General features: G+C 40.3%; 1 protein-coding gene across 2 annotated transcripts in view; it reads right to left on the bottom strand.

The window, feature by feature from the left end:
• The window catches only part of LOC126213182 (uncharacterized), a 222,561-nt gene that overhangs the window by 40,234 nt on the left and 160,395 nt on the right, over nucleotides 1–21,932 (bottom strand). For both annotated transcript variants that reach the window (XM_049940810.1, XM_049940811.1), the window contains one exon: nucleotides 9,198–9,235. In XM_049940810.1, the coding sequence (XP_049796767.1) occupies nucleotides 9,198–9,235 (38 nt within the window). The remainder of the gene's footprint in view (nucleotides 1–9,197; nucleotides 9,236–21,932) is intronic.

The following is a 21,932-nucleotide window of genomic DNA, read 5'->3' as shown; positions in this document are numbered from 1 at the left end:
ATATGTAGCGCCACACAGGCATGCTTTGTAGGCACAAAGATAAATACTGGCACCAAAATCTCTGCGTCAGTAAATAAATTTAAAAAAAAAGTGGAAGACTAGCCTTTTTCCTCCGCCCAGAGTTTCGACCATTGCATTTTGGTACATTATCCAACGAAGTAAATACAAATTCTGTATTGTTGATCTTCGAATGTAGCAGCATTTCAATGTACTACGAAAATCCGACTGGCAAGACTGTTTGGGATGTTTGTCAATATGGCCAACTCTACGCTCTGAATTTTTTCCTACCTGTGAGAAGAGATGGTTGCTAATAGGAGCTTTTATGAATTGTGAATCACATGTAGTATTCTCTTCGCCATAAGATTAATACGAATATAAACATTTTGCCATGTATTGTTTCGTGTTTGCTACTATCTCATTTAAATCCTGTCTGCCTAATAAACTACGAAACTAGAGTGAGACAACAGCAAACGCGGAAGAATATATATATCATGTCATGTTTATATTCGTATTACTCTTATGCCTGATAGTGATACAGTCAGAAATGAAGCAAGGCAACTGACTAGATTTTTAAATCTAAGATGACTAATTTCTGTGCAGAATGTAATGAACTAAAGAGGCGCCTGCAAAGATTTTGGAACGGAGAAAAATTTTCGCTAAAATTTCGTTCAGAACATCATCTATCATACGCAGTCTGTTATTTGGTTCTTGTTGATCATTATCAAAGAAAGCAGTAGTGTAAGTAACAACAAATGTTTCGCTAATGAGACGACTTCTCTCTATTTTTTATTTGTAAGCGGCGGTAGCGCGCACAAAAGCAAGCCACGCCGCGAGCGGCGACAGGCCGTAAACACGCACTATCAGAATGAGACAAACAATGCATGACACAGTGCAGTAATGCATTTTCAGCTTGGAGTGACGTAAACACCTATAACAAAGAGAACGGCACTTATCAGATCAAAGAAAAATAAGCAATCAATTCAAACCAGACGAAGCACGTGAAAAAGGAAGGCTATCCGTATAAATACGGACGGAGCGCGTGACTCGTAGCAATGGCTACCTCGTAAACCGTAACTGCTAAGCTTATGACTCGAACCAAACTACTACAGCTGTATCGTCATTCATTCGACCTAAATTGTGTCTCATGTTACAACTAGACGAACTTTGTTTCGATTTGGAGGTGCGACCTAAAACATTTCTCTCCCCTTGAATTTCGAGTCTCAAATTTCAGGTGTGGCTTAGATTCGGGAAAAATTTTTTTCCTTGATTTCGAGTCTCATTTTTCAGGTACGGCTTAGATTCGAGTGCAGCTTAGATTCGAGTAAATACGGTATATACTCCTTCCACCTTTCTGCCTTCCCTTCTTTGATTAGAACTGGGTTGCCATCTGAGCTCTTGATATTCATACAAGTGGTTCTCTTCTCTCCAAAGGTCTCTTTAATTTTCCTGTAGGCAGTATCTATCTTACCCCTAGTGAGACAAGCCTCTACATCCTTACATTTGTCCTCTAGCCATCCCTGCTTAGCCATTTTGCACTTCCTGTCGATCTCATTTTTGAGACGTTTGTATCTCTTTTTGCCTGCTTCATTTACTGCATTTTTATATTTTCTCCTTTCATCAATTAAATTCAATATTTCTTCTGTTACCCAAGGATTTCTATTAGCCCTCGTCTTTTTACCTACTTGATCCTCTGCTGCCTTCACTACTTCATCCCTCAGAGCTACCCATTCTTCTTCTACTGTATTTCTTTCCCCCATTCCTGTCAATTGTTCCCTTATGCTCTCCCTGAAACTCTCTACAACCTCTGGTACTTTCAGTTTATCCAGGTCCCATCTCCTTAAATTCCCACCTTTTTGCAGTTTCTTCAGTTTCAATCTGCAGTTCATAACCAATAGATTGTGGTCAGAATCCACATCTGCCCCTGGAAAAGTCTTACAGTTCAAAACCTGGTTCCTAAATCTCTGTCTTACCATTATATAATCTATCTGATACCTTTTAGGACCGAGCGAGGTGGCGCAGTGGTAAGACACTGGACTCGCATTCGGGAGGACGACGGTTCAATCCCGCGTCCGGCCATCCTGATTTAGGTTTTCCGTGATTTCCCTAAATCGCTCCAGGCAAATGCCGGGATGGTTCCTCTGAAAGGGCACGGCCGACTTCCTTCCCCATCCTTCCCTAATCCGATGAGACCGATGACCACGCTGTCTGGTCTCCTTCCCCAAAACCAACCAACCAACCAACCTTTTAGTATCTCCAGGATTCTTCCAGGTATACAACCTTCTTTTATGATTCTTGAACCAAGTGTTAGTTATGATTAAGTTACGCTCTGTGCAAAATTCTACAAGGCGGCTTCCTCTTTCATTTCTTCCCCCCAATCCATATTCACCTACTATGTTTCCTTCTCTCCCTTTTCCTACTGACGAATTCCAGTCAGCCATGACTATTAAATTTTCGTCTCCCTTCACCTGAATAATTTTTTTTATCTCGTCATACATTTCATCTATTTCTTCATCATCTGCAGCGCTAGTTGGCATATAAACTTGTACTACTGTAGTGGGTATGGGCTTCGTGTCTATCTTGGCCACAGTAATGCGTTCACTATGCTGTTTGTAGTAGCTAACCCGCACTCATGTTTTTTTATTCATTATTAAACCTACTCCTGCATTACCCCTATTTGATTTTGTATTTATAACCCTGTAATCACCTGACCAAAAGTCTTGTTCCTCCTGCCACCGAACTTCACTAATTCCCACTATATCTAACTTTAACCTATCCATTTCCCTTTTTAAATTTTCTAACCTACCTGCCCGATTAAGGGATCTGACATTCCACGCTCCGATCCGTAGAACGCCAGTTTTCTTTCTCCTGATAACGATGTCCTCTTGGGTAGTCCCCGCCCGGATATCCGAATGGGGGACTATTTTACCTCCGGAATATTTTACCCAAGAGGACGCCATCATCATTTAATCATACAGTAAAGCTGCATGTCCTCGGGAAAAATTACGGCTGTAGTTTCCCCTTGCTTTCAGCCGTTCGCAGTACCAGCACAGCAAAGCCGTTTTGGTTAATGTTACAAGGCCAGATCAGTCAATCATCCAGACTGTTGCCCCTGCAACTACTGAAAAGGCTGCTGCCCCTCTTCAGGAACCACACGTTTGTCTGGCCTCTCAACAGATACCCCTCTGTTGTGGTTGCACCTACGGTACGGCCATCTGTATTGCTGAGGCACGCAAGCCTCCCCACCAACAGCAAGGTCCATATTATCCTGCATTATTCTGGATACAAAGCCCTGTTTTTCAACGTAATCTCTGGTCAATGCCAGAGCCAACATCTTGCTTCATCAATAACCTCCCCACCATCCACTTATTGCTTCCTGTAGAGTGCCTCCTTCATTGGGCCAAACAGACAGAAGTCAGAAGGTACGAGATCCGGGCTATAGGGTGGGTGAGGAAGAACAGTCCAATGAGACTCTGTCAGCTCCTCTCGGGTGTGCAGACTCGTGTGACGCCTCGTGTTGCCACGGAGAAGGAACCATCGGTTTCCAGTTTTTTGGTGGCGAACACAGTGAAGCCATTTCTTTAGTTTCTTGAGAGTAGCACTATACACTTACGAGTTGACCATTGCGTCACAAGCGAAGACATCAAACAGAATGACCCCTTCAAAGTCTCAGAAGACTGTTGTCGTGACTAACTGAGTAAAGGCAGAGCTACGAACCTTTTCTTCGCAGGAGATGGTGCTGTGGTGTCACTTCACAGACTGACATTTTATTTCCAGTTGGAGGTGACGAACCTACGTTTCATCGCCTGTGACGACGGCAGACAAAACGTTGTCACGATCGACCTCGTAACACACGAGCAATTGCGCACAGACGGTCCTCAGTTGCTCTTTACGGTCTTCTGCTAGGCGTCGAGGAACCCAGTGGGCAGACATCTCTCAGTACCCCGACAGGTGAACGAGCACTACCGACACAAACATTCAGTCGAGCAGTGAGGTGTTCAACTGTGTTCCGCCGATCACCTCGAATGAGAGTGTCTGCACGTTCCGACACTGTCGTAGTCACAGCTGTCTGTGGCCGGCTGGCGTACTAGGATCTGACAGGTTTGCACGACCTTGCCGGGATGACGAGATGCCTCGCCCGATCACTCACCCGTATCTCTACAGAGATTCTACGAGCACCTACGATTATCTGCAATGCTCCGATTTTCCGCCAAAAGAAACTCGATGACAGATCTCTGCTCGGAGTACACCCACGTCATTTTGAAGGCTACGTATAGCACTACTACCTGTTTAAACGTCATATAAATGTGCTGAAGTGCAAATATTCCACAGCACCCCGCAACAAATGTTGATTTTTCTCAACCAAAATTAGATGAGAAAATAGATGTGTTGCACTACTTATTGAAGCCCTCTCTTATTTATTTATCTATAAATAGTTTAAGTACCAGAACAACTTGTTTATACAATCAATTCTGAATACACGTTTAATTTTCAGCACCATTATCTGGGACATCACGTATCTAATATCACTCGAACTGTGTCGTGCCTCTCTCGACACTCGAAGAATTAGTTTATGCCTCACATTTTATAATTAGAAGTATGTCTGAGGAATTTTAAAAGAACTGTTTCACCTAATCATTATTTTCTTTAAGAATGATCATCAATAATGATGTGCAGTATACTCCAAATTATATAATGTGACACACAAAAATAATTTGATGAACACCGAGACAAGTCTGACACAGTTTTGGTGATATTAGACGCACGGTGTCCCAGACAGTGGTTCCTGAAACCAAATTTATCTTCAAAATTAATTGCACAACAGACTGTTGTAAAAATTAAACTATAAATACAATTTAACCTAATGCCATTCAGCATCCTAAGGCTATAGCTCAAGAGTAATACACTTCGGAAGTATGGGATGAAAACGCTACGTCTTCGTGAGTGTTAAACCCGTGTATTCGGCTGAGGTCCCACAGAAACACTTTCAGGCTATTCCTCTACCACTTTACTCTTGAAAAGCTCACGGTCCATCTTTCAGAGGCCCAAGGATATGGAAGAGTTAAGGCCCTAAATTGGGACTGTACGGTGGATGTGGTATGACAGTCCAGCCGAATTTTGCAATAAGTTGTGTAGTCACAAAACTGGTGTATTATCATGTTGCAGCTGAAAGTTGGTGTTCCGTGCAGGCTCTGATTTCTCTTATTTTAGCACAACGGTCATTTCTCCCTATGTGGGTGGGAGTGAACAAAATAGTTTGCTGTGTGCAGGACAAAGTTGGTGATTTTTCCTGTCTACTCCATTTTTATTTATTTACTGTTCAATTTTTTTACTTTTTCGTTACATTACCACCACACTGTCAGATATGTTACTGTATGTTTCTGCTTGAGTCTAGATATGTTAGTTCTCTTCCAATGTCGTTTGCAAACATTGTAACTTCTTTGGTGACAATATTTAGTAAGTGTCTAAAGATGGCCTTTTATGCTGAAAACCGGTTAACAAAATAAAAATTAATACTGTAAAACAAAAGCAAACTGGTGCTGTTCATTTATTAACACAGCTAATTCATTAGTGCACTCTAACAGTTACAGAATCTGGACTGGAAGACTTGCCTTTTTTAAGTGACATGACTTTGCTACATTGAGGTTATCTGCTTGAAAATTACTCATAATACCAGCTATTCTCAACTTGAATTCTGGAATATTTACAGCGTCTTTTTTGATTAAAGAATGCCCCCATTGTTATTTTTTTTAGATGGGTAAAATTATCCCCTCCTCCAGAATTTCAAAAGCTGTTCTTCAGCCACTGTATCCGCATCTCTTCTCCTGCTCTAGTCACTTCCGCACTTAATTCGTCCAATGCTGGTCTCTCTCTCTCTCTTTTTCTGTCAGTGCCTACTCCACTTCTATCAACCTTACATCTTTTTTCATTTGCAATTCATCCTCAATCTACCTCCAATTCTTTGTCAACAGCCACAATATCCACAAAATTCTTTTGATTTGTAGGCAATGTTAGGAAAAAAAACAATGTTTTGAAGTAGCCTTCACTACTAAGACATGTAATATTGTTCTAACACCACTTTAACACATACAAGTTGTATGCTAGGTAAGTGTGGTACCTCAGGGGATGAAATGAAGGTTGACAATTTCCCTATGCTCTTGTTAAGAGATTACAGGGGCGCATCTGTGGACAGGCGCATCTGTGGACACAAACACACTATTCATCGCAACTATTTTATTTCACAGCAACAACAGAACTGTTAGTTCAATCCAACGTCATATATTTGGTTACAAATTGCTGGATGCCGATGATACACACAATAAAGACAGTCACGTACACACGTTAACTGGTGGGAGACCACCGATATCGCTACACATACAGCTTCAAGGGTGCTAGCACGCATCTCGAGCAGCACTGACCCAATAGTCCTACATACCTTGCCTGTTAATTACTTTATTTATTATCTAAAATTACATTAGTATAAACTGAATGACATAATCATGTTTAATTTTTCTTTATTATCAGCATAAATCCACTACAACTCAGTTTATATCACCACTGAAGAAGCAATGTTGCGTAACTGACGCTCTGTCAATTTTCTGGGTAAATACAAAAGGACACACAGACACAGTACGTTTTTGCTGCTCGTTATGCATCTATCTGTGTCGGACACCAGTTCTCAAGAAAAAGCTTCGGCTGATGGGAATAAACAGTGATTCACAAGACAATCTTTTTATTCTGAGATAAATCAGGCTCATTTGAAAGTAGTGTGCAAAGGTTGAGATTTGTTTTTGAGAGTGATGTACACCAGCTAGAAACTGTTCAGATATCAAAACTCTGCGGCCTTCCTTCATTTCACTGTCTTCCCACTTTGCAGCCACCCTATAGACAACAGTATCAACAGCAAACAATCTCACTCCAGTTACACAGTATTTCATTATTATTATTATTATTATTATTATTTTCGATTATTCCCATTTAAAGAGAGCATTTGAACTTGAATTCCTTTATGATGATTGTTTATGTTTTTTCTGAGCCCAAATTTTCTTCATGTGTTCACTGTGTTGTTTCTTTCGCCCCGCTGTCCATTTGCATCCTGATCTCTTCTGTGTTGTGGTGTCAAATTTATGTTTTGATGATGTTCCTGAATTCAGTTCTATTTTCTGCATCGTTTACTGTTATGTGTGCTTGTCTGAGGTCCTCTTCAACTTATTTTATCCATTTTGTTTTTCCCCTGCCTGAGTTGATGGCTTTAAGAATTCGCTTTGAAATTCTGTTTTCATTCATCCTGTGTCCGTAGAACTGCATTCTTCTTTTCCTTATTGTATCCGTTATCATGTCTGTGTATTTATATAATTCTGATGTTTGTCTCTTCTTCCAGATTTCTTGCTCTTGTATTGGGCCAAAAATTTTCCTGAGAATTTTCCTTTCTTGTTTCTCTATTTCTTTGATTTTAGTTTGCCCACCTACTTGTGTTGTTTCAGATGCATACAGTGCCTCTGGAAGTACGACAGTGTTGTAGTGCCTCAATTTTGCGTTAATGGATATGGACGTTTTGTTATAATAGTTCCACGTGAGTTTATATGCTTGCTGTTGTTTTTTTATTCTTTCCTCATTGGCCTTTATGTTGATCCCTGACGGCTGGATGATTCCTCCCAAGTACTTAAAATGTGATACTTGTACGATTTTCCCATGGGTTGTCACAATAGGCAATTTGTCTTGTGGCACTCTTTCTATGTACTGGTTTTTCTCATACGAAATTTGCAGGCCAGTTCTTTGTGCAATTTCGTGTAACTTCTCTATGGCGTTAGTGGCTTCTTTTCTATTATTTGTGAGGGTTGCAAGGTCATCTGCAAAAGCTAAACACTTCACATTGAATCTATTATCTTTTCTAATGCCAATTTGGATTCCTTTGACTTCTTTTTCCCATGTCCTGATAATTTTTTCAAGGATGATATTAAAGAGTAATGGTGAAAGTCCGTCACCCTGTTGCACTCCAGTTTGGATTTCAAATGGTTCCGAGATATCCCCCATAAATTTAACCTCGGAGACTGTGTCAGTTAATGTTTCCCGAATGATTGCTCTTGTCTTTCTGTCAATGCTGAATTCTTCCGGCGTCTTGCAGAGCGCTACTCTGTCTATTGAGTCGTAGGCCTTTTTAAAATCTACAAAAGTGACCACTGTGTTTCGGGTGTTTCTCATCTGCAGAATCATTTTCAGATTCCAGATCTGTTGTATGCATGATCGTCCCTTCCGAAAACCAGCCTGGCATTCTCCTATTTGTGGGTCAGCTTGTTCTTCTAATCTATTCATGCTACTTTTCCCGTTGTAATGAATTGAAATTTGTTATACCCACTGTAACACTGGGTGCATTTTGAGTCAAGTAGGCCAACTGGCCTAAATCTGAAGTCAGTTACGCAGTACTAGTTATTCAACAGCAATATATTAAACCTTAAAACGAGGTGTGCACAGAGTTAGAGCAGTAGTTGTTGAAGCACGAGATGGAGACTGCTGCTGAGGTGTTCATGCACTTCTGTGAAAACACCACCACACACGGACTACACCTTAGGCACGTTCTGACTGGCTGGCTGCTGCCTACGAGAGGCAATGCTAGGGAAAAGCGAATGCCACGTCGCCAATCCCTCCAGCTGTTACTACCAACCTACGAATGCCAGTAGTCTCGTTGCTTCTCTATTCTAGCAACTCCTCATCTGGCCTCACGAGGCTGAGCAAAAGCCGTTCCAGACCTCCCTACCTCGGGGAAAATCCGAGGAGGTACCGCGAAGAGAATCCAGGTTCTCCCGCACCAAAAACTGTTTGGCTAGGGATGTATTGTTTAGTATTTGATTAGCGTGTGGCATTTTAGACTGTCAATAGTACTTGCCACTTAAGGTCAGATAAAAGCCCCTGTGATGTTTACGAGCAGAATTCTGCACACCATTTTAGATTTTGCATTTTGTCACAACGGCACCTCAGTTTAAGAACACACACTCCCTCTCACATCAGTTAATAGATCGAGTCCCACTCAGAGAATGCTACTGTTCAATTCTTTGATGCAAAATCAAATCTGGAGTGGGACCACCCTCATTAAACGAAAGTTTAATCAACTTTATTTGTTGCTCTCCTAACAAAGAGAGATTATACAGCTGTGCTATAAGAAACGAGATATGCAGAGACATATTTTGAATGCAGGATCTTACCGTAAAGGGTGTGAAGAGCCTTCTGAGGACGTTGCTCCCTGAAACAGAGAAAAAAAACTTTCTAGAATCTGGCGACATACCTACAACCACATAGATAGTCTGGAAGACACCGTACAGTGCATGGCAGAGGGAGAGAGATTTGACCAAGTTCCCAAACTGGTGTGGCTGCCCCTCCCCCTTCCTGACACATTTTTCCCCAAATGGAAGGTTTTGTGAATCACAATGTGTCAAGACAACAGATGGTCATGGAAATATAAACAGTAGCCTTCTGTGCACACGGCGTCAACCTCGTTAAAATGCTTCTCGCTGCACCACCACACCATCCTACAGAGTTTACAGGCTGAGAGAGAGGTAGTAGCAGCCAACTTCCGACTGACAATATCGTGATGATATGTAGATTTCAGCTTAATGTTTAATGTCTCTTAGACTTTAAGGGTGACTTCCTGTATGTTCTGCCTTGAAATGGGAGAACTATCATTGAATCCCCTTGAATCTACATCTACATCTACACAGATACTATGCAAATAACATTTAAGTGCCTGGCACAGGGTTCATCGAACCACCTTCACAATTCTCTATTATTCCAATCTCGTATAGCGCGCGGAGAGAACGAACACCCATATCTTTCCGTACGAGCTCTGATTTCCCTTATTTTATCATGGTGATCCTTTCTCTCTATGTAGGTCAATGTCAACAAAATATTTTCGCATTCGGAGTAGAAAGTTGGTGTTCGGAATTTCAGGAGAAGATTCCATAGCAATGGAAAACACCTTTTTTTTAAATTATGTCCAACCCAAATCCTGTATCATTTCAGTGACACACCCTCCCATATTTCGTGATAATATAAAACGTGCTGCCCTTCTTTGAACATTTTTGATGTACTCCGTCAGTCCTATCTGGTAAGAATCCCACATCATGCAGAAGTATTCTAAAAGAGGATGGACAAGCATAGTGTAGGCAGCCCCCTTAGTAGATCTGTTACCTTTTCTAAGTGTCCCGCCAATAAAACACAGTCTTTGGTCAGCCTTCCCCACAACATTTTCTGTGTGTTACTTCCAATTTAGGTTCTTCGTAATTGTAATTCCTAGGTATTCAGTTGAATTCATGGCCTTTAGATTTGACTGATTTATTGTGTAACCGAAGTTAAACGAATTCCTTTTAGCATTCGTGTGGATGACCTCACACTTTTCGTTATTTAGGAGCAACTGCCAATTTTCGCACCATTCAGATATCTTTTCTAAATCGTTTTGCAATTTATTTTGATATTCTGATGACTTTATATTAGTCAATAAATGACAGAGTCATCTGCAAACAATCTAAGACTGCTGTTCTGACTGTCTCACAAATCGTTTATATAGATAAGGAACAGCACAGGGCCTATACCACTACATTGGGGAATGCCAGAAATCACTTCTGTTTTACTGAATGACTTTCCATCAATTACTACGAACTGTGACCTTCCGGATAGGAAGTCACACACACACAGTCGCATAACTGAGATGATATTCCATAAGCACGCAATTTCACTACAAGTCGCTTGTGTGGTACAGTGTCAAAAGCCTTCTGGAAATCCAGAAATATGGAATTAATCTGAAGTCCCTTGTCAATAGCACTCAACACTTTATGCAAATAAAGAGCTAGTTGTGTTTCACAAGAACGATGTTTTCTAAACCTGTGTTGACTGTATGTCAATAGACAGTTTTCTTCCAGGTAATTCATAATGTTCGAACAAGTAATGCTGCCTATTTTTAAGCACAACCAGATCTGACTATCATTCCAGGTAAGGAAATTATTACTACAAGGGGTGCCTATAAGTTATCGGATAGTAAAAAAAAAAAAGGAGAAGAAGTTATATCACACACACACACACACACACACACACACATATTTAAAAAAAGTAGCTCACATATTACGAGGTGCTAGTATTGACCAAAACAAGGCAAAAATATCCAGTAAACGTGTGCTGTAAAATGCATAGCTTAAGAAGCAAGAGCACTTGGAATTTCACTCCTGTGAGTAATATCTCTTCTACTGCAAACATTATGAATGACCTACAAAATGCAATAAACAATAAGGACACAATGCTCTCTTACTGTCCATGGAAACATCTGTTAGAGTTATTATTATAACCCATTTTCACAATTTTGGGCAAGTGCAATGCGTACATTAGTGCTAGTGAAACCAGTTTTTGTTTCAATAGGCTTGTGAAATGCTAGTTTCTGGAAAAGACTGATGAATAACTGCACTGATGGTACCCAGAAGTCCGGATATTTGCCAATATACAAGACATGGGCTTCACAGATGCTTCCATTTGCTAGACCACAACAAATCATGACATCTGCTATTTCCCACGTGGAATAACAGACTTCCGTTATGCTGATAAGTGCAAAGACAAAACTAATATGTAAAAAAATTACTCAAACTTTTCAGAACATTAACTGGTTCCATTAGAACTAATGTATGCGTCGCAATTACTCAGAACTGTGTACGACCAAGCGAGGTGGCGCAGTGGTTAGCACACTGGATTCGTATTTGTGGGGACAACGGTTGAAACATTTTGTCTGGCCATCTCGATTTAGGTTTTCGATGGTTTCCCTAAATTGCTTCAGGCAAATGCTGGGATGGTTCCTTTGAAAGGGCATGGCCAATTTCCTTCCCCATCCTTCTCTCATCCAAGCTTTACTCCATATCTAATGACGTTGTAGTTGACGGGTTGTAAAATGCTAATCTCCTCCTCCTCCTCCTCCTCAGAATTACGTATGCGGTGTACAGTAATAAACAATTATCGAGGTACCTCATTACGATATAAGATCATAGAGCTACCTTTCTATACTATACTCCAAGATCAGGGCACTCGAACCTTTGCTGCATCGCATTTCTTGAATATGCAGCAATCGGTACAAAGAAAGGGTTTTGCACCAGGTGGAGGGGTGGAGGGGAAGGAAGTCTGCTGGCAAAAAAATATTTTATATGTTTAATTAGTGCGTCTATGAAAATTCACTTTCTGAAAAATGTGCAAATGGTCCAGATGGAAGCTGGCCACAGTTGTCAACAATAACAAAAAACAATGAATAACGAGCTGAAAGCACACACTGAGTACCCCCTTCTGTGCACGGGCACATTACTGATGCCTAATGCTCGTGGGTGGATCAAGCAGTTCAGAAGTGCTGTCCATTCTGTACATCAGTAACGTCTCTGTCCAGTTCCCTAAGTCACTCGTTCTACCGCCAGACGGCAACAGAACTAGAGCTGTTAAGTTCGTGGTGAATCATCGTGTAATTCTGTATCTCACAGTAACTCACGTGCCAGTCCTCTCCAATTGTGCTGCACGTAGCATCAACACTTTCTGAAACGATGACCAGTTTTGGATGAGCTTTACAAAATTCATCACTGATTGAAACATGACCCCGTGGACTTCTTCGTACTGATTCCAAATAATCTTTTCTGAAGGTGGTTGCTTACCAAAAGTTGAGTGAAATGATCCAAGGCAGTGTTACTGAGTTAAGACTTTAAAAGTATCTCAAGAAAGCAAAAAATTATCTGACAACAATCTTCATGTAAAATTTCCATTTTTTTTATGACAGTTTTTTTTAAATGCTTATTGCAAAAAACTAAGTCAGCCAGTTTCTGAATTACCATTATTTAACAACAGAAAATTACAAATTTTCAACATCAGCAATTATCATCATCATGATGTACAGCTTCCAGTCACTGGCTGGGTCTGGTTTGGAACGAAGGCCTCTCCACTGTTCTCTGTCTTCCCAGAATCTCTCTGGTCATCACGTATTACTTTCTGATTATTCTCGTATCATCCACTCACTGAACATGTCCGTACCATCCAAGTCTCAAATCCTCTATCACAGAGATCAGAACTGGATGTTGCATGTTACATACTTTATAAATCGAGGTGGCTAGTGGGCTTCCATCCACGAGTATGGCGAGACTCAGGATAGTGACACTGCAGTCGATTCGTGCTCACCGACTCGTTCCCTCTTACTGAGCTGTGCAGAAGTATAAGGCTGGCCATTACTCATTGTCAATACCGAAGATGAGTACACGTTCTTGCTTCTCTAAAGCACCACTGACAAGGGGAAATGACCAAATGTCAAGATCAGATGGCCTTCACAGAAGCTGTGTTTCATGACACTGTGGAGTATGTAAGACAGGGGCGGGCAAACGTTGCACGCGGCTCATGAGCACATAGTGCTGCACGTGTGCTGGTCGCGTGCAATCGTCGAATGGAGCAGTGGCGACAGCCGGCACGTTGCGGCAGTGTAGCGCCAGGCTAAGCTGCGGACGTTGAAGTGAAGTGACCACTACATAGTGAGCGTTGTATTTCAAGAACCGGAAAATGCAGAGTGAAACAAGGAAACACAGAAGTGGAGATTTGCTATCTTTTAAAAAGGAATGGGAGAATCATTTTTTCTTTGTGCAAAAACGTGAAAATTGGAAATGTATAATATGTGACAGTATTCTCGCTGGTCAGTGGAAGTTTAATATTGAAATTTATTATAATGGCGTTCAATATGTTCCCGTACTTAGTACAATAAAAGAGGAATTTCTCAAGCGATTTGGGGATATATCATACTTATCCCAAGGTTTTGAATAGTTCTCGAGACAATTTGCTGTTTCTGTAGTTGCAAATGGAATTAATAGATCTACACTGTAGATTCTATAGCGTAGTTCTCGTATGAGAGACAAGTTCCTATTGGCAAGACGTGTAATAGATTTTTATCACGACTTTCCACAGCAAGAGTTTCCTCGTCTCCACCGTGAAGCCGCAAAGATAATATGTTAGGCTAGACATACGTTTGTGAGAGATTTTTTTCTGTTATGAAAATTAATAAGTCTCGGTTAAGAGCAAACATCAGTAATGAAAATTTACGTAACTGTTTGCGTTTTTCTGTATGTAGAAATTTTGTTCCAGACATTAAACGTATTGTAAACTCCACCTGTGATAATTAAATACAACGTATCGTAGGTAATAGGTACTCTTTCAAACCATGATTTCTTTCAAGCACTCGTAGTAACCTTATTCCTTCATTCAATAAAGCAGGCCAGGAAACAAAACTTATTACAGAGGAAGAAGCGGGGAGACGGTATGGTGGGGAGTGCAGAGAAGCGGGTGGCCAGCTTGCCCCTGTGTGCACGCTGAACACCTGTTAACTGCACACGTGCAAGTGCACCACACACGTGCAGGATTCCTGCCCGCCCCTGATGTAAGACAAAATTTAACTGATGCACAGTACACATTTGTATGTGTGTTCCATGACAGATGGGGTGATGTACAATATATGTTTCATGCTACAGTCGAGAAGAAAAATATACAAATTTTGTTGAACGAAAACAAAATGGTTGTAGTCCTGTCAATTCCACCTCCAGCATGAAAAATATACATGCTGCGGCAAACGAAAACTGGGCACCGGGCAAAGTCTCCTGCGACCAAAAAGTGCACGATTTCTGTATTCTTCCATCCTGGCAGCTTGTGTACGTGGGATAACAGCGAGTTGTGTTACTTTATCATTCATTTCTGTAACTTTTCCAAAAAAGTTATAAATTTATTTTAGTAACTGATCACTATTTACAGAATCCACTTTGTTCTCCTGTCATGTTTTTTGGTACTGTTTCTAACAGTTTGGACAGCTTAAAGTGGTGAAGTATGTGTGCAAACTACCACTTCTTTAACAATATGGCTTACTTGAGGTGGTCAGCCGGCTTTTCTTGCTGGTTAGCCTGCTGCTACAAACTCCCTTTTCCTTCTTCTCCGAAGTATATTGCTAGGAACAGGAATTTCTCAAGACTCTTTCTACTTATAAAAATAAGTAGACGTACACAGTTTCTTTTGCTTCTCTTAACAATGTATATTTAAACATCAAACTTTTACAAATCTCACACTCCATATGAATGAATACTGTTAAGTTAGTCTCCTCATGTGTCCAAATGTTAGAAACATGTTTACATTTACAACAGAGGTGGCTTAACAACCACAGAAATTATGAACATGTCTTGCCTCTAGCAAGTCCAGGTTACGAGTTACTTAAAAGTCCTTTTCAATTCAACGCCACTGTTCTTTTGTCACTAACTCTTTCATTGCTCACGCCTTCTTCTTATGTGTACCTGATGTAGAATTACCATAGTATTTTTATATACTTATGTATATATGCGATATGGAATTGTCATAGTTCGTATATGTATATGCATATGTGATAGTATTTATATAAATAGGCAAAGTGGAACCATTATAATAAAAAAACAATGTGTGCATATTTCCAGATGTACACATTTTTTTTCTCCCCACAACCCTTAGTGGTTCTCACATCTTTCTAATCTGTAATTTCATTGTTTGTGTATAAATGTATTAGTGTGTGTGTGTGTGTGTGTGTGTGTGTGTGTGTGTGTGTGTGTGTGTGTGTGTTCGTGCGGTCTGATTCTTCGGCCTTCTTATCTGAAAACAAGATTTAGGTCATTAGAAACCATGAAGGACTTCTACAATAGAAGTATGTGAATATGGAAAGATGGAAAACATAGACAGGTCCTCAAATGAGAAGTAAGAAAGGAAAAAATAGATATGGTTGCTAAGATCAACGAAGAGAAAGAATATAGCCCCAAAGACAGGACCCCCCCCCCCCCCATTCTCCAGGATCCCTACCTTGCAGGTACTTGAGTGAGATGTGGGAGGAGGTTTGGTGTTAAAACATCTCCTACAGAACGGACATTCCCACCTTCACCCTTGAGGTTGAGGTCCCCGAAGGAAATCTTAGCAACCCTATGGAAACAGTAAGTGGTGAAGAATCAGGCACACTTGTTTGTGAGGGTTGTTTGAAAGGTGTGATGCAGTAGTGTTAGCCATGATTCAGGTGTTCTCGTAAACCATGCTTTAATCTACTATACACACCCCTTTCAAAACCTATACAAACCCTCCCATCTACATCACATTTCATAAAAGGTATAAAATATTCTATACAAAATTATACACTACAGTATAATAGTTGTTCAACTAATCACACGATATTATATTTTACATAAACATAATATTCTATTCTGTTTATTTCGTTTAGATATCACTTTGTTTACATAGTACCATCATATTACACTTTCCACTAATGTAATATTCTATTCATTTTATTGTGTCTAGAGATCTTTCTTTTTTATTCTGTGAGTCTCCTAAGTTTTAGTCATATTCAGTTTTCTAATTATAGGATAGTTTAAGAATTCAGAAATAGCTGACAGAATAGTTTAAGATTTGAAGGGAATTCGGTGCAGGAAAACTAATTTTGGAAGAAACACCGAAAACAACTCGGTCGTCACTCCGCCACTCAGAATGTTAACTTCCCCAGGGGGACAGATGACTTCACCCGGATCCCATGGATCTGATATTAACCTTATTCGAGTACTTGCAAAACAAGTATTTCCCTTTACATTTCTTTTGACATTCTCCCCATTGCAAAACAATTACCACTTCACTAGGTAACACAAAATAAGGTAAAATTATTCTATTTTCTACTTTATACTGGACAAGTTTGAATTCCTTCCATGAACTGTCTGTAACCTTGCTGGCATCATTAAGTTTGGAAGAAGCAATAGTCAAAACTTTTCCGGAGGTTACTCTCACGGCAACTTTTCGATCTATCATTTCTGCAAATGGCTCCTACAAGTTACATACATTTATAATATCAAAGCTGGATATATTTTCTTTGAAGTTCTGTCCTACGTTACATACTTGTCAAATAACAACTCATTAATTCCTTAGGCTGATCTACACACTCTTTGAAAGTATTCGTTTCCTGTCTTACATTATTATATTCACTATTGTACATGCCTTCCAAAGATTCTAAGTTTTCAATAGGTTTCGATTCTACACTATTACATTTGGTGTCGAATTCAGTTTTCAAATCTCCCATGCCTTCACATCAATTACTAGATTCTTTGCTTTGAACGTCTACTTTGACATTCAGCAAGACTATATTTGTCATTCGACTTTTTAGAATTTCATTCCGAGCATCTAACTTAGAATTTATTGACTTCATTAAGTCTAGGTTTTTTTTAAAAATTCTCATTCTGAATTTTGAAGTGATCATCTAATTACAGGGTCGCAATTAGTTCCTTCCTTAAAGTCTCATTCTGAGTCTCGATTAGTTTTACGAACTCAGACAAGTCAGGCATTTCCTTACTAAATTTCATAGCCATAACTGGTTCTTGAGTTTCTTCAACTTGCTGTACGTAATCCACGATTTTACAAGTTTTAGACCTTGTGAGCATTTAAACTTAATTCTAAGTATGATAACTACACTAATACAATTCACTCAGTAGTTCGTATTACTTCTCACTAAGATACTAAAGTTTTGTTTTGCGCTCACCCGGCATAGCATTCTCGCTGTGTAGGTGAGTGAATGTGATGCCAGGTCAGCACTGGTGAATAGCAGCTGGTGGTGGCATCGGATGTGGGCTGTTTTCCATGTCTGTGTCCCCGCGATGCGTGTGAGAGCTGTATACTCCCCACACTGGATCTTTTTATTTAAATTGTTCTCGGCATATCTCTTCTCAGTCTAATACGTCGAGATCTTCTCTCCGTTCTTTTAGCGTTATGACTTTCTTGCATCTTCCCCTTCTTTTCATTCACAAATTTTCTGCATTTGATTTTTGGGCTGAATCCAATTACATGAAACATTTCTCTGGTCTTGGTATACCCAGTTGCTATAGCAACACATATCATCATCTTATCTCATTTTCGTCTCTAAATTCTTGTTTTCTTCTGTCCTGTCACTGTCGACAAATTCTAGTGGTTTGGACGACTTAATGTGGTGAAGTATGTGTGAAAACTCCCACTTCTTTAACGATATGGCTTACTTGAGGTGGTCAGCCGGCTTTTCTTGCTGGTTAGCCTGCCGCTGCAAACTCCCTTTTCCTTCTTCTCTGAAGTATATTGCTACGAACAGGAATTTCTCAAGACTCTTTCTACTTATGAAAATAAGTAGACGTACACAGTTTCTTTTGCTTCACTTAACTACGTATATTTAAACATCAAACTTTTACAAATCTCACTCTCCACATGAATGAATACTGTTAAGTTAGTCTCCTCATATGTCCAAACGTTAGAAACACGTTTACATTTACAACAGAGGCGGCTTAACAACCATAGAAATCATGAACATGTCTTGCCTCTAGCAAGTCCAGGTTACGAGTTACTTAAAAGTCCTTTTCAATTCGAATCCACTGTTCTTTTGGCACTAACAATAGTCACAGTTATAAAACAGCACAGAATAACACAGAAGCTCCTCGGTTTTGCCTTGTGCTTTCATTACGACTTCCATGGCACGACCGACAACTCCTTGTAGGTGCCGTTCGACTGCTGTGTCTAATGTCTTCCCACGCTACACTTCAGACCTGCACACACAGACATGTGATGTGCAGTAGATAGGGTTCATTTCTCCCATTCACATCTAAAATGTCGTGTGTTCGAGACGGTGTAAGGCTGAGTGGTTCTAGAATTTACGTAGGAATTCTTGAATCACTACATGTTGTTACAGACTCGGTAACGCCTCGTAAGTGTGTATATATCAACTTAATTGCAGGACATCCTCTGAATAGATATCAAATATTAAAATAAATTTACAGTCGTCTTTGAAAAATCTTATTTGTATGCATGGCCATGCCCCACCCCCTCCCCCCCCAACACACAAGTAATTTCTACATATGCATCTACATAAATATATGTATAGTGGAACTTTGTTTAACTAGCACCTCCCATAATGCGCAATTCGCATACGGAGCAAAACAAACTGTAAAAAAAAATGACTCGCTCAAAGAGGAATGTTTCACATCACGAGTGAGGACGATTTAGTGTGACGTCACCAGCCATTCATACAGCAGGGGAAGCTTTCAACAACATGAACACCTTTCATTGTTGGCAGTGGCATACGAACAATGTTGTTAGTTCATACTGCAGTCCGCGTTTAGCACTCTTTGTGCTACCATCTTAGTGCAGCTTGTGATTACATATTTTTCTAAACTCGTGTTCACAAAGTATTGTTTTGTGTGCAAATTTTAATAACCTTCGTAGAAATGTCCTTGAAGATACAGCCGTAAGAAGACGACCATAAGAGAAAGACAGTGACCTTAGAAATTAAAAGTAAAATCACTGGAAACCGTGAACAAGATGTAAGCATTGCTGATTTAGCACACACATAACAGTCTATATCAACTATTTGCACTATCCTCAAGAACGAGGACAAGATTAAGGAGATAGCCGCTTCAAAGGGAGCGACAAGAGTACCTAAACAATGGTTTTGTATTGTGGATGATATCAAAAAGTTGCTCCTTATACAGATAAATGAAAAGCAATTGTAAGGTGACACTGTTAACGAGGACATTATTTGTAAGAAGGTGAGAATAATTTTTGGCGATCCCATTAAGAATACGCCAGGATCATTAGCAGCTCAAGAAGTGTTTAAGGGCAGCCGTGGGTGGTTCCAGAAGTTTAAGAGAAGAACCACATTGTGAGGCTTGGTGTAGTAGCCTGCTCCGACACAAAGGCAACACAGAACTTCAGCAGTAACTTCAAGATGCTCGTAGATTCTGAGGGTTATCTGCCACAACAGGTTTTTAATTGTGACACGATGCATTTACTCTGGAAAAAGACGCTGAAGCATACCTTTATAACAGCAGAGGAGAATGCGTTGCCCAGTCACAAGCCAATGAAGGACCATCTCACACTGCTATTCTGTGTGAATGCAGGCGGTGATTTGAAAATTAAACCACTTCTCGTTTACCATCTGGAAACTCCACGAGCCCTCAAGAAATGTAAAGTCCAGAAGAGCAGGTTAAATGTGATGTGGAGGTCAAACAACAAGGCTCTTTGGTGATTGGATCAATTAAGTGTTTGGTTTTTTGGTGAAAAATATGTTTGCTCGAGATGAATCTGCCACTCCATCTGGCTTGTTATGGACAATGCTTTCTGCCCATTCTCCAGCCTACAAGACCGCCTCCTTGAAGAATTTCAGTTAATCAAGATCCAATTTCTGCCTCCCAACGCCACTCTGTTACTTCAGCCTATGGACCAGCAGATTATTTCTAACATTAAGAAGCTCTACACTAAAGCACTTTTCAAGTATCGCTTTGATTTGACTGAGGCTACCAATCTCACTCTCAGGGAGTTTTGGAAAAAATCACTTCAAAATTATTGCCTGCGTCAAGACGACCGAAGAGGCGTGGGAAGAAGCTTTGGCCGGAGTGTGTTGTCGTGCGTTCTGAGGCATTTGAGTTAGTACCTGTGGAGCCTGTAGTCAACAAGTCGTGTCTTTGGTCAAGAGCACGGGACTAGAAGTGGATAACAATGATATCGATGAGCCAAGAAATGATCATCGAACAGCTTCTGGAGTTGCAATGTGTTTCACAACAGGAAGTTGTGGGGAGGAGTTCTTCAGAGGATGAGGAGGAGCAGGAGGCAGTAACAGCAAAGCAGCAACTTCTGACGCAGTAAGAGAAATGCTGAAAGCATGGGAATTGGTTGCAGTGTACACTGAAAACCATCACCTCAATAAAACAGTGGCTTCGCAAGCTACAAATTTATTTCATGATAATGTTGTGGCACATTTTTCCAAAGTGTTGAAGCAGAGCAGAAACAAATGACTATAGATAACTTCCTAGTGAAAAAGAAATAGTGAAGTATCGTGAAGAATAAAGTACTACTACTGTACGCAAAATTTCCCGGATAAATGACATGAAGAAGATAAAACATTTAGTACTTTTTCTGCACAGAATGCATCATCATATTTTACATTAATTTATAAGGGGTAAATTGTTTCGCTTAATTAGTGTTCTGCACTATGAGAAAGATTCTGGAACAAATTATGCTCGCTATGCGATGTTCCACTGTACAACCAGAACAGTGTTCACAGTTAACCGATCAGTCATCATATTGGTGTACATAATAAATGTCACGCTCAGTGGTTGCGTATGTCATTTAGTCACATCAGACATTTACTTGGTCTTGAAAATGGCTACATAGCAGAAGTCAAGATTGCGTGAAATTAATGAATAATAATTAACAGAATCGAGTTCATTTGTACCAGAGATGAGACTCAGGTGACAAGCAGGATGTGGTGAAGACTCAGAAGTCGAGTCTACAAGCACACGGAGTTGGCGAGTTCAGAGCTGACGTCACAGGACTTGCTGGTGAGTCTAAAGTGAGTAGATGGAGCTCATTTCTGATCTCCACTCTATCCTGTTACGGTTCCTCCTTCACTAATTCCCTGATCCCCTCATTCTTTAACTTGTCCATCTGTCACTTCTATACTGTCTCCCACAAATTACAGCTCACTAGCTAAGATTTTGCTTTTGTCTCTTATATTCGTTACCCAGGTTTCAGAGTTACATCAGAAGTGGAACATAGTGCACCCTATATGTAACCCTTCTGCCATTTTGAGGGAAATCCTTGTTCAACATCAGGCTTATAACATTCTCACATTCTTCCGGAATGCTTCTGCTTGCCTCCCTCAAGCATTTATTTCTCTATCATCCTTTCCATTCTACAGCATTATACTTCCCAGACACTCTAAACTCTCCACGTTTCCACGTCATTCCCCGCCAACTATTATTCCAGCTGTGACTCTCTCCTCCTTCCTGGATGTGATCATCATTTCACACATACTTACGCCAAATTTAATCCTGTACCCTTGTATTGTTTGTTGCCACAAGTCCAACTGTTCCTGCACTTCTTCCTCAAACCGCCGGCAA

Source organism: Schistocerca nitens, chromosome 11, assembly GCF_023898315.1.
Source record: "Schistocerca nitens isolate TAMUIC-IGC-003100 chromosome 11, iqSchNite1.1, whole genome shotgun sequence".
Classification (NCBI taxonomy): domain Eukaryota; kingdom Metazoa; phylum Arthropoda; class Insecta; order Orthoptera; family Acrididae; genus Schistocerca; species Schistocerca nitens.
This window is presented reverse-complemented; position numbering and strand designations above follow the sequence as displayed.